This window comes from Cygnus atratus, chromosome 8 (assembly GCF_013377495.2).
Source record: "Cygnus atratus isolate AKBS03 ecotype Queensland, Australia chromosome 8, CAtr_DNAZoo_HiC_assembly, whole genome shotgun sequence".
NCBI lineage: Eukaryota > Metazoa > Chordata > Aves > Anseriformes > Anatidae > Cygnus > Cygnus atratus.
In genome coordinates, this window is record NC_066369.1 from 5,221,975 (window position 1) to 5,239,033 (window position 17,059).

General features: G+C 45.2%; 1 protein-coding gene across 3 annotated transcripts in view; it reads left to right on the plus strand.

The window, feature by feature from the left end:
• The first annotated feature begins 4,466 nt into the window (after positions 1-4,466).
• The window catches only part of NTNG1 (netrin G1), a 156,387-nt gene continuing 143,794 nt past the window's right edge, over positions 4,467-17,059 (plus strand). Inside the window, exons 1-2 of one of the 3 annotated variants that reach the window (XM_035538041.2) lie at positions 4,467-4,601; positions 10,572-11,281. In XM_035538041.2, the coding sequence (XP_035393934.1) occupies positions 11,036-11,281 (246 nt within the window). In that variant the 5' untranslated portion in view covers positions 4,467-4,601; positions 10,572-11,035. The remainder of the gene's footprint in view (positions 4,602-10,571; positions 11,282-17,059) is intronic. The other 2 variants (XM_035538039.2, XM_035538040.2) reach the window with 2 other exon arrangements.

Consider the following 17,059-nt stretch of genomic DNA (forward strand, 5'->3'; position numbering starts at 1 on the left):
CCCTCATTCCCTACTGAACTGCAAGCGAATTACAAAGATGCTTCTCCCAGAAGACCTGAAATGCTTCCTTTTCTATCCTAGACCCAAGGAATGAGTAATGGGGCTCCACACCCTGCCAGCAGGAAAACAATGATATTCCACTGAAAAAAATCGTGCTTATTAGATAGTCTCTCTCCTAGATTACAAGCATACCCAATTTCACGATTTCAGACCAAGGTGTCCTGTTCAGAGAAGCTCTTGAGTCTTGAAACATGATTGGGAAAGATCTCCTTTCCCTCGAAGGAGAAAAAGTAATTATCAAAGCATATGGAAATAAAGGAAGGAGTAGGATGTCAGACTCGCATCTCTCTTTATGTAGTGCGCATCAGTGCAACATCATACTCCCAGCTGGCCACACAGATTGCCTTACTCATGGGCTGGAGGGCTTTGCAGAGCGCTGCATGCCTCAACCAGCCTTTTCCATTACAACTTTGCAGTGCTGCTAGTCAGGTTTAGCTCTGGGTACAGCACTGTGATGGAAGCCCTGGTCTAGACAAAGCACTTGTAGCTGCCAGCATTTTTCTGTTCTGCCATCCATCCCACTCAGAGAAAACCTTTTGCAAACTGTACTGTGATGGAGGTTTCAGAGCAAGGGGTGACACTGTTTTCAGTAGACTCTCTGTCCCCTGCTCTCAAGCTGTGTTGAAGCTCAAGCGGTGCCAAAACTCTGCTTCGGGGATGTCTGTGTTTCTGCTGCTTCCCCAGACAGACTCAGGATTTGTCTCCCTGCCTGCACAAGTGCAGAAACCTCCTGATTTTGTCATTTATCTCAATACAGTTTTCCAATCATTCTTCTGGAAGCGACGCTGCTGGAGGCACTGAAGGTGCAAGCCCAGATCAACATTCAAATCCTTGCCAAGCAATTGACTTTACAGGAGGTTAAACAACTGTGGGCAAAGCAGCAATAAAGTGGACAGACCAGCTCTGCCTTTGGGAGAGTTGCTCTGCTATTTGTACCTCAGCCTCAGCACAGCAGTGGTGGCAGGGAAGGGGCAGGTCCAAGTCAGCATTCCTCTTTCCCTTGCCTCATGCACTCTGCCTGCTGCTTTGCAAAATCCCCTTCAGCTGTCTGAAAAGAGGTCAGAAACGTGCATGCAATGCACTGGAGGAGCAGACCAGCACGGGGAGCAGGCACGGTGGCACCAGGACGCTCTCCAAGGAGCGGGACCTTCCCTGCTGCTGCTCAGCCCCAGGCAGCTGCACCCACTCCCCACTGCCCTGCTTCCTGCATGGCCCCATCAACCCCCTTGCTCTGGGCCAGGACTCACATCATGCTGTATCTGCAGGTGTCACTTCAGGCCGCAGATACCGCCAGACTGAAAGGCTGCTTGCAGGCAGGAAAGCTCCCCGTGCCTCTGTTCACACTTACGGGGACACCTACCACTGCAGGCAAAGGCAGCGACTGCTGCTGCCCAGTGCAGCACGCCCGCGTTGTGGGGAAATGCATTAATAAAATAATTCTGCTGTATCATTAGAGGTCAGCACAGCCTATAGCAGGTAATAAAAGATTCATAATGGCACATGAGGGGATGCAGTGAATGTCCAAAACTCAGCTTGAAATCATGCAGAGCTTGATTAGGTTTAGGGCTCGGTTTCAAACTCGCCGTTCAGCTGTTGTTTCACAGAAAAGTTTGCAATCAGCGATAACACCTCTGTACTAGCAATTTATGCTGCTTCTAGTAGAAATTATGCCTTGTAGCAAGCAGTATCCTAACATGCACAGAAGCTTCCACGCTCAGGCTGGGTAATCAAAAATTAATCCATTTCCCTGATTCCGTTAGGGGCCAATACCAGCTATTACTGAGAAGATGGAAGAAATACTGCTGGAAGCACTTTGAAGATAACACGTTCCTAGTGCTGTAACTTTCCATCCTTTAGTGTTTAAGGACTGGCTAAACCTTAATTTTAGCAATTTCTACCCCAGTAAAGCCGGTAGTGGGACCTGCAGTAGTTTATACTTCGGTATATATGGTATATATTCAAACGTTGGTTAACCTTCTGTTTTTGTCCAAACATCAAACCTCCTCTTGGAGTCCTGCTAAAATCCAGTCCCAAGCTGCTGCAGCAGTGGGTCCCTCAGTCCATTTAGATATGAACAGTCATCACTCGCTACCAAAGGGGCTCTTAGAAATTCAGTGCCAGGATTCATGCAAATATTTTTGGTGTGAATATAAAGGCATCATCCTTTCTACATCTGACTCCAGCTTATGACGCTAACAAGTACAAAAACAACAGAGAAAAATCTCCTTGCTGCTGAATTTCATCTGCTTTTCCAACCTTGCAACAGCATTTGACAAAGAAATTAAATCAGACCAATTTTTCCTGATGAGCTTCACATTTGGCTGTGAATTCTGGCCACATTCTCTGACTGGATTTGATTTTTGGCCATGATTTTTACCAGTACAGCACATCTAATCTCAGACTTGGTGACAGTGCACTCAAAGCAGCTGCTCCAGCTTTGATATAGAAGAGGCTAATATCACTAGCAGAAGAATTTAACGATGTTTGACACATCAGATGTCTTAGTCCTGCCTTAATTCTTTGTGGCCAGCCAGCCCCATCAGCCAAGCAATGGTGTCCGCAGACTGGCCAAAGGCTCAGCGTGGAGTACAGAAAGTTTCTAGTCCAGTAGGTGAGGTTTAGGACAGCAAAACACGCAGAGCAGCTGCACAGCGCACACTAAGCTTCGGTCAATGGCAGCAGGCTACAGCACCAAGCGCGCTACTACTGCTGGCTTTATTTTAAGGCAAAGAGATGCATGAGAAGGAGGCTTCTTCTCTCACTTCCCATATAAGACCAGCAAGCCCTCCTAGCATGCTCCCAAACCCTTCCCACTGCCGCAACCGCAGGCAGGCAGCCCCAGCCAGCAGCCAGAGGCACCCCAAGTGGCAGGCAGAGGCCCCCGTGAGCCACGGCAGGGCTGGCCCACCCCAACCTACCACCTCAGGCACTCAGCCTGGCTTGTGCAGCGCCCTGTGCTTCACAGTACAGCTGTCCATCTGTCCTGTAATTAGGGAACAACCCATTTCTCCTGGCTGCCCCTCTCCTTTACAGAACACCCCATGGAGGCCCAGTGCCTGACTTGCTTCCCTTTCAAGTGGAAAGAGAAAATTACTCATTTGCACCTTTTCTCCTTAAATACCAGCCCTCGGGGACGATTTCCATGCACTTGAAGGCTGCAAACAGAGCAAGAACTGTTTTGAGGGCTGAGAAACACTGAGGGTGGATTTTCCCACCCCCCTGATCATTCCTGGCTCGCCCATACAAACTGCTTACCCATGTGCATGGCTCCTGCCCTAACACAGCCACAGAAGTGCCAGCAAAGCAATGGGAAGAGCGAAGCAATGCCACTGCCTGGCACGCAGAAAAGGAGGCTGGGAGGAACTGGAAGGGATTGTTCGGACTTTGCTGCTTTAGCTATCTGATACGGAAAGAGGTAAAACACCCTCCCCGGTGGCTCCTGCCAGTTACTCACCATCTACCAAATCCCACAGCCCAAAACGAAAGCTGAGTTTCTCAACCCAACAGAAATCCACTGCCCCACTTCATTTGGTTACATCCCGGCAAAGCAAAAATACGAAACTCCTAATCTTGTCAAGCGAATACAACGGTACCGCTGCGTCCATAAACACGTTTAACAGCTCTCGCTATGCACATCACGCAAAGCACCAGACAAAGCCACCTCCGGAGCGCAGCCCGTGTCCGGCTGCCCAGAGGCCGGGCACCAGGCGCGGCCAGCAGCGAGCCCAAGTCCCACACGGGACAACAGCTTGCGATGTGCCGCACAGCCTGGGGAAGCCTAACGGGGAGAACCGCGTTCACTTGAACGAGAGCAGGGGGGAAACCGCGCAGAGCGGGCACAGCACGGGCACCCGGGCAGAGTTTCCCCCGGAGCCCGGCGGGTCCGGTCCGAGGCGGGCGGCAGGAGCATCGCGGCGGCAGAGCCGGCGCTTTCCCTCCCCTCGCAGCACCCCGTGCCGCGCTCAGGCGGAGGAGCGGCGTTCCCCGGCCGCCTCCAGCCCCGCCGGTGCCCGCGCCCCGGTGCCGAGGCCGGGAGCCCCCCACCCTCCGTGCCCGGGGGCGGGGAGCTCGGCGGGCGGGGGGGCGGCGCGGCGGCGGCGCTAGGGCGGCGCGGCGGCGGGCCCGGAGGAGGGGAGGGAAGGCTGGCGCCGCCGCCCCGCTCGCCGCCAGTCGCGGGGAGGTCGCCCCGAAGTGAGGAGCCGCCGCCGCCGCCCCAACTTCGGCCGCAGCGCTCCCGGCTCCGCTCGCCCCGAGGCCCCGCGCCGCGGCCGCCCCGCCGGGGGCCGCCCCCGCCCCGAGCGGCGGTGACGGGCGGGGAGCCCCGCTGGGGAGCGCCTCGGCGATGAGCTGCCCGCCGGAGGACAGCGGCAGCCCGGCACCGCCCGGCACCGCCCGCCGCCCAGCGCCAAACTTTGCGGCCGCCCGGCGCCCCGGGCCAACTTCGGCGGAGGGAGGCAGGGAAGGAGGCGCCCCCCGGCTCCCCGATGCCGCCCCGGCGCGTCCCGGCGCCGCCCCGCGGTGAGGCGAGGGCGACCCGCGCGGTGAGTACGGCCCCGGGGGGGGCGGGGGGGACACCGGGGCTGGGGGGGCGCGGCCGGGGTCCCCCCCGAGCCCCCCCTGTCCCCCGGGGTCCCCCCGGAGCGGAAGGGTGCGGGACGGGCGCCCCCTGCCGGCCGCGGAGCGCCGGGCTCGGAAGGGGCGAGGCAGCGGGGAGGGACGCAGAGAGGCCGGGGGGTGCCCGGCCGCTGCCCCCCGGCGAGCACTTGGCTGGCTTTTGGGGGAGAAGACGACCCAAAGTCGGCTTCGAAGGAGGGTGGGGAGAGTAACCCCGATGGAGCGGACGGGGCGCTGGTGCTCAACCTGGAAACGGTTCCCTCACGTCGGAAACTGCAAGTGATTTTTCTAAGCACTCACCCCCCAAAAACGTATCTAAAGGGACACCTAATGATGGTGAGCAGCACAGATGAGCTAAATCTGATAAAGCAGATGCTTTTGTACTCTCAAAGTTGGTCCATGTGCTTTTCTGGCCTGTACCGAATGCACTTTTATTGTTCCACAATCAACTTTTCGATATTCTGGATTTGATGTGCTAGGAGCCAGCCTCGCTTCTGCAGAGATGTTAGCAGAGACAGTGAGTGAAACAAACGGTGGAGATGCTTTTAAAGAGGGAATAAATCACTGCCTTGCCTAAGGACAATGCGGCTCGGGATGAGCAGCTGGGGCCTAGGCAGCCAATCAAAACGAGGAAAACCCCAGCAGAACTTTCCCGGGTTTGATTTTGGTGGGTTTAGATGCTTTTTTTTTTTTTCTGGATTTGCAACGAAAAATAAAGGTTGATTTCAGGCATGTTTTTGGAGCTTTAAAGGACGTTCACCAGAGAGCTTCCAGCAATTAGCAGCATTTTTCCAATAGACCCATGGACTGCCGTCAAGCCTCAGCCCCGTGACGCTGATAAGAAGTGGCACCAACTTTCTAGCTACGTATGTAAAGTCTGGCAATAGCACAGAAAAAATTCAGGATCCGTTAGACTTCTGCTTTCGTTCCATTTTGACAGTAAGAACTTAGAATTTCATCAGGCTTTAGAAAGTCAGCAGCTCCCACCCTGCCTTGGAGGCTTGGTAGCCCTATACCCCCAGGTTCTGCTTTCTGAAGAGCGCATAATATTACCTGACCGGGTGAAAAATAACCAAAAAAGCCCCAGCCACCCCAAATGCTGACTTAAATGCAGAGAGGAAAAACTTGCACAACAGATTGAGTCTAGGTACAGAGATATTTAAGGCAATAAACCACAATTATAAAGATTCTAGAGGAAAACCTTAACACAGCTACACACGAAGGGTTTAAAATTTAAATAGCTCAAGTGCCTTGGCTCCATATGCTGACTGCCGATGATACCCTGCAAGTAATGGCAGCGGTGGTGTGAGGTGTCACTCAGCAACGAATGATGTGGGAAAACCCAAAATAATTTAAGTGCAGTGCCGAAACCCAGCTTTTTGGGAGCAGAACTCTCTATCTTATTTTCCTCAGCCAATAATTATTGACATTTTAAATTTCTCCTGAGACAAAGAAATCTTTTTCTGCTAGATAGTTGAATAAGCCTGATAAAAATAGAAGATAAGCTTTGTTTGGAGCAGGGTTTGAGTCCACAGGCACTACAGCAGTTGTTTGGAGTATACTTGGATCTGAGTGTGATGGGAAGTGTGCATTAAATAGTTAAATATAGGTTCCATTTTTGTTTGCATAGATAACTAATTCTGCATAAGATGGGATGCGATTGTTACTATTTTTCAGATTGGAGCTGTGTGTGTACTGGGCTGTCAAGTTTTCTAGGTGTACCAAGGTAAAAATGTTTGGTTTTGATTAAATGTTGTGACATGCGGGAATGAGGATTAGTTCTGTTTTGTAATACCTATTATTTCATCAATTATAATTAATAATTGGCGTGGACATAAAGGATCTTTTTACCTGGGCGTGATTAGATACACCCCTCTGCTGAAGCTGGGATACAAACTTCCCACAGGGATACAAGCTGTTAGGGGTGCAAACTTTTTCCTTTGGAAAAAAGCGCTCTGCAGGCCCCCACACTGTCAGCTGACAGCCCCCATTCCATGCATCAGTTAGGGATTTTAACCAGTTCTCCTCACACTGGCGTAAATCATAGTAACTGAGTCGGGCTCTCGTTCTTACTCCTGTGTCGTGGCAGTGTATGGTTTATCAAATACCTGGACTGTAGGAGAAGCGATTGCTTGTTATTTTATTGCATTCTTCACATACCTGCTGTATGTCAGAATCGAGGGCCAGGAACCACCCTGTAACACTGTGCAGCAACTTTTCAGCAGGGACCTGATGCAGGAGAGGGACTGCAGAGCTTCCAGCTGATGCCTTTTGTGCCGAGGGAATTATCTGGGGCCGGGGGTTGGATTTTCTCTGTGATGGAAGAAGGCAGAGGGGGTGTGTTTGCTAACAACCCCTGACAAGAGCTGAAGTTCTTCACCAGCAGTAATTCTGCCGAGGTGCATTTTAGCTGGTTTGTAGAGAAGGGGGTATCTGCTCAGGCTGCAAAATGGAAATGCTGCATGAGGTCTGACTGGCAGCCTCACCCACCTGGGAGGAGGCCGCATGTGCACCTTTACAGCCAGTTTTAGTCTGGGGGTCAGCTGTTTGCCTTCCTTAAACGTGTGATGCAGCCGATCTGTAACATGCTCATTGTAGCCTAAATGTCCTCCACTTTGCACAGAGAGGTGCTTTGGGGGAAGGCAGGGACAACAGAGGCGGTGTTCAGCTCCCAGGTGCCTGGGGAATGCCTCCTGTTTTTCAGGTTGCAGAGGATATGGCATGTGAAAATCCAAGGCCCCCGCTGCTCAGCAGTTCACACCGCTGTTGCCCCACAAGGCAGGGTGCCTTGAAGGTTTCTGGTGTGTTAGCTGTCCTCCAGCAGCGTGCTGCCACCTTGCCCTCAATCCATAGCTGTGTCACTCCCTCCCTCCGTCAGCCCCGTGGGCCCTGCGCCCCCAGAGCCTGGGACAAGCTGGCGGACAGGGAACAGGAGGTGCAGAGGGTAGGTGGGGGTGTCACTTACTGGTTATTCCTGATTTGTTGATTGCTTCTTGTAAGGTCAAATGTGCAGGCGTTAATTGAGGGGGTAAAAACTGCTGCTTTGTTACCCACAGCAAGAGGCTTAGTGCTACGGGGCGCGCGCAGCTATAAACTTCAGAAATGTTATTCTAAGTGTTTTTTACAAAACAATGCACATATTTTTAGAATTAGAGCACTGAAATATGGAATGCATATAGCAAGTGACTCTGCAGGAATAAATATAAGCAAGACGAATTGTATGGCTCTGTTAGAAAAACCCCAATAGCGCTTAGCATATGATCCTTAATGTGCTTTGGTCAATATCTTTCTCTGTATCAATGGAAGCTCATTAAAAGAAGATATTGCAGACTAACTGAGCCATGCTGTATTAGTTCTTGCCAAAGCTTGACATTTTTAATACATTAATAATATGTCTGTAAATGTAATGGAAAACTATTAATCAGAACTGGTTATATGCCAGAATTTTAAGCTATAATTGGCTGCTTCTTGTCAGGGATGTCTGTCGTACAGTTCTACATCTGCCTAATACTCAGATGTCTTGCACTCCTCTGCACTTTTTCCTTGTCAGTGCACTAAATTCGATCGATGTTATAGTCTATAATTCTGTGTAACGACCATCATTATGACTCTGGCTTACTTTAATGAGAATTCGTTATATGGGAAGTGTTTTAGCACAGTGTGTTAAGGTAGCGGCTTGCTTCCTATTATTTCAGTCCTATCCAGTCTTGTTTATTTGTAGATCTGCATCTCAGCAGTTATAAAAAGGTTATTGGAAACTGAAGAGCTAGCAAGGAAAATATTAAAGAAAACAAATCTATTTTTCCTGAATATAAAAGCTTGTAGACTAAGGATAATTAAACCTTGTAACTTCTTATTTCTACACAGAAACATGATGTTCACCGACTGTTCATTCCAGCTATGACCAAGCATTCTCTAATAGAGACTGTGTTCTGATTTCTGACAATAAATTTCAAATAATTTGCAGGTTTTGAGCCAGGTCAAGGGTCTCTCTCTTTTTTTTTTTTGGCTTTTATTTTAAGCAGAGAATATTTTTCCCTTCTGTATAATGACTGTGCTAGGCTATGTGACTTTTTTTTTTTTCCCTGCAAAATACAGTAGAAAGGACTAGAGGAGACAAGTATGAGGGTGTCTTTAGAAGGATGTGGAAAAACTTCTCTGAATTATTAAAATCTAAGATAGTAAGTAAATATTGCCACTGAAATCAAACAAAAAATAATGTAAGGCTGCTTATAACGCTATGGTACTACCCAACGTGATTCTTAAGAAGATCTAATTTTAATTTAGTTTTAGATATTTTTTCTTTTATGTCAAATTCATATTTGAGGCTTAAATGTATTTGATCTAATTGAGAATTGTTATTGCATGAAATTTCAGATATTCTCTGCATATTCTGATAAAATATACCAGAGTTGTATGGTAACATTTGATAAAACGAATATAATGGAAAATTGCATTTACGTCCATACGGCAATTATTGTAAATTACTTTGCTATGGAAACACAATTCAACCATCTGTTGGCATTTCATAGTGTCTGCAGTTTAGCTCAGTTTAAGATGAAGCATTATTTAAATATAGGGATGCCGTTTGTGAATAGCTTTGAAGATAAGTTTTGAAAACGTGTATTACCAAAGAGACATACACAGGAGCTCAGCGAGTCATATGACACTTGCTGTGGTTTGGGGTAGAGGAGGGTTCATGGCACACAATTTAAGCATCAGAACAAGCAAAGTGAGTGACAGAACATGATGACTTACGGTTGTTCCTTGACGTCTGCCTGAAGGGTTTGCTTAGATTTTAGCAGCATCCAGACAAAAAGAGTGCAGAGGTGCTGTGGTGGCTGTCTGAAATCCTCCTCCTGCAGAGTCCAGTCCTACGGCCACAGAAAGCAGTGCACAAACTCCTGTCCTCAGCTGGCACAGGCTGCCAACAGGCGCAGGCTGAAAGAGATGAGATGGAGTTTGTAGTCTGGTTTTTGCCTGTCCGTGTTTAGGGAGCTTACCCCATCTTTGCAGTTTCCCCCGCACACTGTTTGTATTTTAACCAAATACATATGTTGTCATTGTAATAACATCCTGGGATTTTCTGTGTGTAATAAAATGATTGACGTGACATAAACCGAGCGAATTTCTAGTTAACGTTTTGAAGGGGGGAAAGAGGATATATCTGCTATGAAATAAATACCGAGTACACAGGGACCCCCACCCGCAAACCTAGGAAAATACAACATCCATCCTAGAAGGGGAGAGCATCCTGACAGTAAACGATAAATGAACTATTATCTTTATCAGTAGTTTATCAGCATGATCAGTTAAAGAAGAAAAAAAGGAGCAAAGCTCTTCCAATGCTAATGAGAAGTTTCAAGGAAACAGAAGTGCATTTACAGTATCTTTGTTACTCTTCCAAAAAAAAAAGAGTGTAAGAACCATGTAAGGCTTTTGGAGCTCACTGAGGTCCTCTTGCCAAGAGACTATCAGACCTGGTACTCATCCCTTTGTCACCTCAATAGAAGAGCCTTCCTGCTGTTTCACCACAGAGTTTGGTTCCCTGCTCCCCTGCTTGCCTGGATAGACATACACAATACTCAAGTTCTGTAGTCTGCTCTCTGGTGTTGCAAGGAATAAAGTACAGTTTTGGAAGCAGAAACATGTAACTCACCTGGAGTGTTATAGATCTGTGTTTGTTAGAGAAGAGTTCAATCCTTCATGTGAAAATACTTTTCACTCTGAATGATTTGGGTGGTTTGTCCATTGTAGCACAGCACCCACAGTAAAGGTTATCCATATTATACCAATTTGCTTTATATTGCATCAAACCTCCAAAATGTCAACATGTAATATATTTTGTAATGCATTGATTCTTGGACAATAACTCTAACTTTTATTGTTTCTAAAAGGGTGCTGGTGCCAGAAGAAAAGAATGATTGATGGGAAACAGACACCAGCCTGTAGACACTCATCCTTTTGCTTCAGATACTGATTTATCAATGCATCTGGGCATCCCCTGTGAGCTGTGAACACGGAGGATCACTCAGGGTTATCGACAGTGTAGCTGAAGACCCACAACTTCACAAAGTATTATCTGCTATTGGACATCTTTTACAAGAAGCCCTGACAGATAAGTTATAAGACAAAGGACAAGCTCTACGTACCTGTGAAAGGCTGTCACTGGGGTCTGTGTGGCTTCTACCAAAGTCTTCAACTTAGTAAAGCAAACACTGTATCCTAATGCTTCACGTTTGAGTTGGAACCTATTTTATAAAATACATACATGTATATGTATATATATGTATAACCTATATAGACTGCACGTACGCCGGTACTGAACATCCTTACAAAGGTGACATAAAAGGATTTAGAAATGTATTTGTCAAGATTCCTGTCACTTCACGCCCTCTGGGTTACCGTATCTTCCGTGATGCAGCATTATCCTTCTGTGTGGGGACATTATGATGTGTGTAAGACTCAGATTTACACAGAAGAAGGAAAAGTATGGGATTACATGGCCTGCCAGCCAGAAGCCAGAGACATGATCAAATATGTAAGAGTGACTCTGGATCCCCCAGACATAACGTGTGGAGATCCTCCTGAGACTTTCTGCGCAATGGTAAGGCAAGCTTTTAATTTTCATAACTAGCGGATATATCCTTGTGCTAGATGGCTGCAAAATGGAAGTCCTGTAGTGCACATATAAATATCCTGGAAAATCTGCCTCATGTTCCAAATGTGAGAGGGTTCTGCTAAACAAACGCCAAGCAGTACATGAAGCTAGGCAATGCGATGTTCTTATTATTGGGGCCTAGCTTGACTTTGTCTCGATTCAGTGTGTCTTTAGGTCAACTTTTAATGACTTAAAAGAAAGCAGCATAAAACTTGTAGTCCGTTAAACCCTAACCAGGGCACGTTTGCCTCGATCACGAAAGTATTCATTGAATTGGTTCTAATACAGTCACCTGAAAGCATCATAGCATTGTATAATTCAGCATCATTTCTCAAGGCTTGCTCAAGCTGCAGAAGCTCAAAAGTGGTGGTGGGAGCTGTGCTGCTGGAGCGTTTTGGGCAAGCCTGCGCTGGCACAGACAACGTTATTGGAGCCTGGGTACCCCAGGCAGCACGTATTAACATTTGTGTGCACGGGAAGCATAAGAAAGCTCTTCATATAGGGGCTGGCTCTACGAACCGTTGAGAGCTTTTTTTTCTTTAAGTGAGACTGCAGGCATTCAGGTCAACTAAGAAAGACTAAAGTCAAGTTCCTTAATTTGGATGCTCCTAAAATTAGGAAACAATTTTGGAAATGCTGGGCTTGGTAAATAATTGTACAGGTATGAGAAATGAGGCAGACAGCATATATCAGCCTTTTACAGCTGTGCCGCTCCTGAGTATTTGACAGATTGTGCTCTAAGAGGTCAGGGAGATTGGAGGAAATCTTCAACTTGCAGATAACTTTTTTCTTCTCACAAATACTTAGTATTTTACAGAAATAAACATTTTACGGAAATAAATAAGTGGAAGATACAGTATTCCTTTACTACAGAATGTGAGTTTGAGGCACAAAACATATATATTAATAAAGCACTGGAAATTTACATCATGTTACCCAGATGATTTAGGTTTGAAAAAAACATGAGTTCTGGTAGGTGAGGGAACAGTCTACAAGACATTTGTTTGCCTGTGTACAAATCATCATCACTGTGTGACAGAATCCCCACAGGAAGGAAATTTGCTTTTAAACGCCTTATGGTATCATTTGCAACCACTACTGTTCTGTAAGGAGTTCAGGTCCAACCACACATACATTTAAGGCATTATGTGCATGCATGCAGCTGCTTCCCACGTACATTATGGTAATAGCCACGTGATAAATTGCGGAGCTACGCGAATAAATTACATTCACTGTGATCCTTTGACTGCGCCACTTGCTCTCTGCCCACTAATCCATCTCTGCTGACATGACTTTGACACTCTAAACCTGCAAGCAGCTCCTGTTTAAAAACAAATAAATGCAACGTGCCTTGTGTAATATGGTTGTTTACTTTTTTCTTTATCATGATGTGTATTTTCTCCCTCAAAATTGTAATGGATAGGATTGAGCCCCCAATCAGTGATGTTTAAACTTGTTCTTCTAACGCAGTATGCTGCCCAAGAAAACCTGTTTCTTCCTTTCAGTGCAGATAAACATTGCAGCAGTTCCCATATTAAGCAATTTTTTAAATTTCTGAATGCCTTGGTTATCACCCCACTCTTTAGATAGAACAATGATGATAAAAAAATGACATTTTGATTAAATCTATGTATTAAAATGGTGGCAGAACTCCCCCTGTAAATATTTGACCCAGCAAGGTCTTTGCTGCAGTGATGGGGTATGAAAGTTTGCCTGGGAATCACCTGAGGTGACATACGTAACTCACTTGCTGCATGAGCACTTGAGATGCAGAAGGCCACCAGAATCCTAACAAGAGGAGTGGAAGAAGAGGAGGAACTGGAGGGAGAGTAGGGGGAGATGCAGAAAGGGAGCAACAGAGCACAATGAAAAAGTGTATTTAGTGATACGAGTTTATGTACTACATGATAAACAGTTGTATTTGCTTTCAGCATAGATGTATATTGTACATATGCTCTGTATTCACATATGTGTGGTTAATGGCATGACTTACTTGAAACATGAGGAAAATTACAGAAATAGTTGGTGTTCCTGAGGTATTCCAAAGCAGCAAAGCACTCCCTTCCCTAAAAAATGCTTCATGTCCACCTGTACTATATCTAATTACACCTCATTCAAAATGAGGTTTTACATATTTGTAGGGTTGAGCCTTTGGCATTTGCCAATGAGCGGATCTTTTATTTTAGTGTTCATTTTTAGTTTTAGAAAATGAGTTAAGAAAATAGCACTGTCATAGTAGGAAGAGGTGGGCAGTGGAAGAGAGTGCGTTCCAGTTAGGCATGTTCTTGTACTTGAAACAATTCCTGAATTTGAAATGGCAGAGATATAAGCATTTCTTTTCAGCATAGCAAAGTGATGAACAGACTTATAAAAATGTTTGGTTTTATTACTATGAATATTATATTTTAGTGTACCAAACCTATGTAGCAGTTTTTTTGTTATTCAAATCAAGTTAATGCTCAGCTGCCTTCTCGTAATTCCTTGGAGATCAGGGTCCTTTCAGATACTCTAAGAAAAGTAACGGTACCAAAAAGCTAAGCCTCCTTCTGCAAGAGGAGGAAGAGGTTGCATGAATCTTCTGTTTCGTCTCCATATTCATTCTCCAGTCAGCCTAAATTTTCACCACAAACTATACGGGTAAATTATATAGACTGAGGTACTATCTATCTGTTGAGTCTATGTCAGTTATAAGTATGGCACAGATAAGACCACTAAACCACAGCCAGACTGAGGAATTTCACCCAGTTTCTGTTGGGAGATGGCAGTAAAATCTAGGGAGTCAGTGAGAGCAACATAAGAGTATATAGTAACATACAATGTAATCACGCACTGAAATGCATGCAATCCTACAATAAAGAACTAATTTCGTCTCTGTATCTGCAGAAGACATTAAAAGTAAGGGCTCTAGATTCCAGCAGGGAAGGCTAGGTACTGAGTAAACCTGGTAGTGGTCAGACTGGGCAGTACTGGAGTGGGTTGCCCCAGCAGAGCCCACCTACCTCTGGGTAGGGGCCTCACGGCACATCTTTAAGGGCTGGTTTAGCAGAGGGCTGGCAGGAGTGAGCAAGGCATCAAGCATGGAAAAGAGGCAGTCGATGGTAAAGTTTGTCTCCTACCTATTTCTGCATACTCCCCATGGAATTAAATGGTTTTCTGAGTCCAGTATGATTTTTTATTCAGTGAGCTTGCTTAGTTGACAAACCAAATAACAAGGTTCTGCACATGCAGATTTGTTACAAAATGCAAATGCACTCTTCCAGTCAGCAGCTAATCCAGCATGCGGCAGCTCACCATTCTTAAGTACCTTTGGGCCATCCCTCCAGGACAGCATGTGTAGGTATTCTGGGGAGCAGACAGCAGGAAAACTATCCTACAATTGCTTTCATGCAATCTGTTCTGAGAATAACATTATAGTTTCTGGTGACATTCAGTATTGACAACTCATGAGATTATTCTGAAACCTCAAACCCCTGGAGTCCTATGATTATGAGAGATCCACCACTTTCATTTAAAACACCATCTTCATTTTCTTAGTCCTTCTGGTTGCAAAGAAAAGTTTGAAAATGAAACTAAGAAGCTCAAAAAGCAAAAGCCAAACAAATAGCCCACCAAATTATTATTTGTTTTAAAGCTCATCATTTTTAAAGTCACTCAGGATTTTTAGGGCTTGGGAAAGGATTTTGCTTGAGAGGAGAGAAGCATGAAAAAATTATAAACAAATAAATGGCATAGAGCAGTTAATGCTCACAGTCTCTGGCCATGGAGTTGTGTCTGTAAGGAACATGACTGCATCCTTCCCTAACAAGTAACTCCTTCCTCTGCAGAAGGGTTTGACTGGTAACTTCTGTCTTCCCTGTACATTTTAAATCAATCTTTAGCCTCTTACGTGGGAGGCATGCATGGTGGCAGATGATGCATGTATATTTTCAGTGGCCTTCCTGCAAGGAAATATGACTGTCCTTGTCAGTCACAGTACTGGATGGTCATTGTGTTTGAGACAGTGTGGCCATCCTGCCTTTCTATAATTCATGAACTTTGAGCATTTGGCATTGGTAACAGTGTGTCTGGCACAGTACACTTATGGGTAGTTGGCCTGGGGGAAGAGGAAGCTAAAAATGGGAAGAGAAAAGAGCTACCTCACATTTTCAGAATTCACTTTGCAAAGATACCATAAGCACAATGTTAAGTATGTGAAGGTGCTAGTTATTGTGGCACTGCAGCATTTCAGTTTACAAAACATATCCGCTTTAAATCCCCAGGAATAAATAACAGCTGGTGAAATCTTTTAGCTCCTTAATTGTAAGCACTTGTTAAAATTTCACAAAAAATCTGTACACTTACAAAAAGAAGCAAATTTGAATTTTCATGACTGTGACCGTCATTTGTCCTACAAAAATACTACATAGGTTGCATCTAACTTCCTTGTTTTTAAAAAGTTTGTCAGCTGTACCCCCGTGTGACTGCCAGGAGCCAGCTACAAAGATGAGCAGCACAATCAGGAGCAGGAGTGAGAGCCCCAGAACAAGCATCCCTTCCTATGGCAAGCTCCTACATTCTGGCCACACACCTCGCATGGCTTTTGCAGGTGCCTTGTCCCCAGGGTCACAAGGCACAGCAGGAGCTGTAGCACAGCTCTCCGAGCTGCCAGCACTCAGCAGCTGTCTGCTGTCTCTTGCAAGGGCTGACTCCTTCGCTAAAATCTAGCATTTGTCACCGGTTTTGCATTCAAACGTTTGCCAGTCTTAGTAATGTAAATTCTTCACAAACCTAACCAGGAGACTCCTAGTGGCTATCACTGTAATTTGCAGACTAGAGATGGATTTTATTGTGAACCTGCATTTACAGCTGAAATGGCAACATGAAAATATACTTTTCTGCTTATGTTTAGATCACACCTAGCTATCATAACACAATCCAGCATTCCAGTAGCTAAAAAAATGATGAAATTATCTGTAATTAATCTGTTGCCTGCAGCTAACTTTCTTCATAGGTTAAACAGAATCTTGAAAAGAAGCCTACAGACGGAAGTCACACGTGTTTGTACAATTTACAGAGCAGAAATGCTGATGACGGTAGAAATTTGAGCCCTTGAGTGCTACTCTGTATTTCATCACCAAAACTAAATTAAGAAACAAAGATTATTAAAAAGTCTTGTATGAATGTAATTCTGGCATAATATTATGAGGTGGACATTAAATTATTCCCTCTGAGACTTTGAGCGTCATTAATATAGCATTTCTTTAATTACAAGTAGGCTTATATTCCTTAAAAAAAACAAAATACTCTTGCATAGTTAGTGATACCATTATAACGTTTACTGAAATAATTAAATGAACAGATACTCTTCTGAGCAACATATAAATCAAAATGTGAAATAAAAATGTATTTTTGGAAGCATTTTGGCATGCATGTAGTCTTGGGTAAGATATTTTTAGAATAACATTAAGCAATACTGTTAAGGGATGCCGATAAGAAAAAAGCCTTTTATTTGCTGAATATGGACAAGGAATCTTTCATTTTAGTTCCATCTGTGCAATCTTATGAGGTAGCGTGGGGGAGAATGGAAACACGGAGTTAAAGATGAGTCTATTATATTTTTTTTTTCTTTTTTAATGTGAGTTTTCGTAAGTGTATATTTAAAAATATGTACAGCCCTGAAAGTTATTACAGACCTGCATCCATCTATTTTGGACTTTTTTGAGTACATTTAATTAACAGAAATGT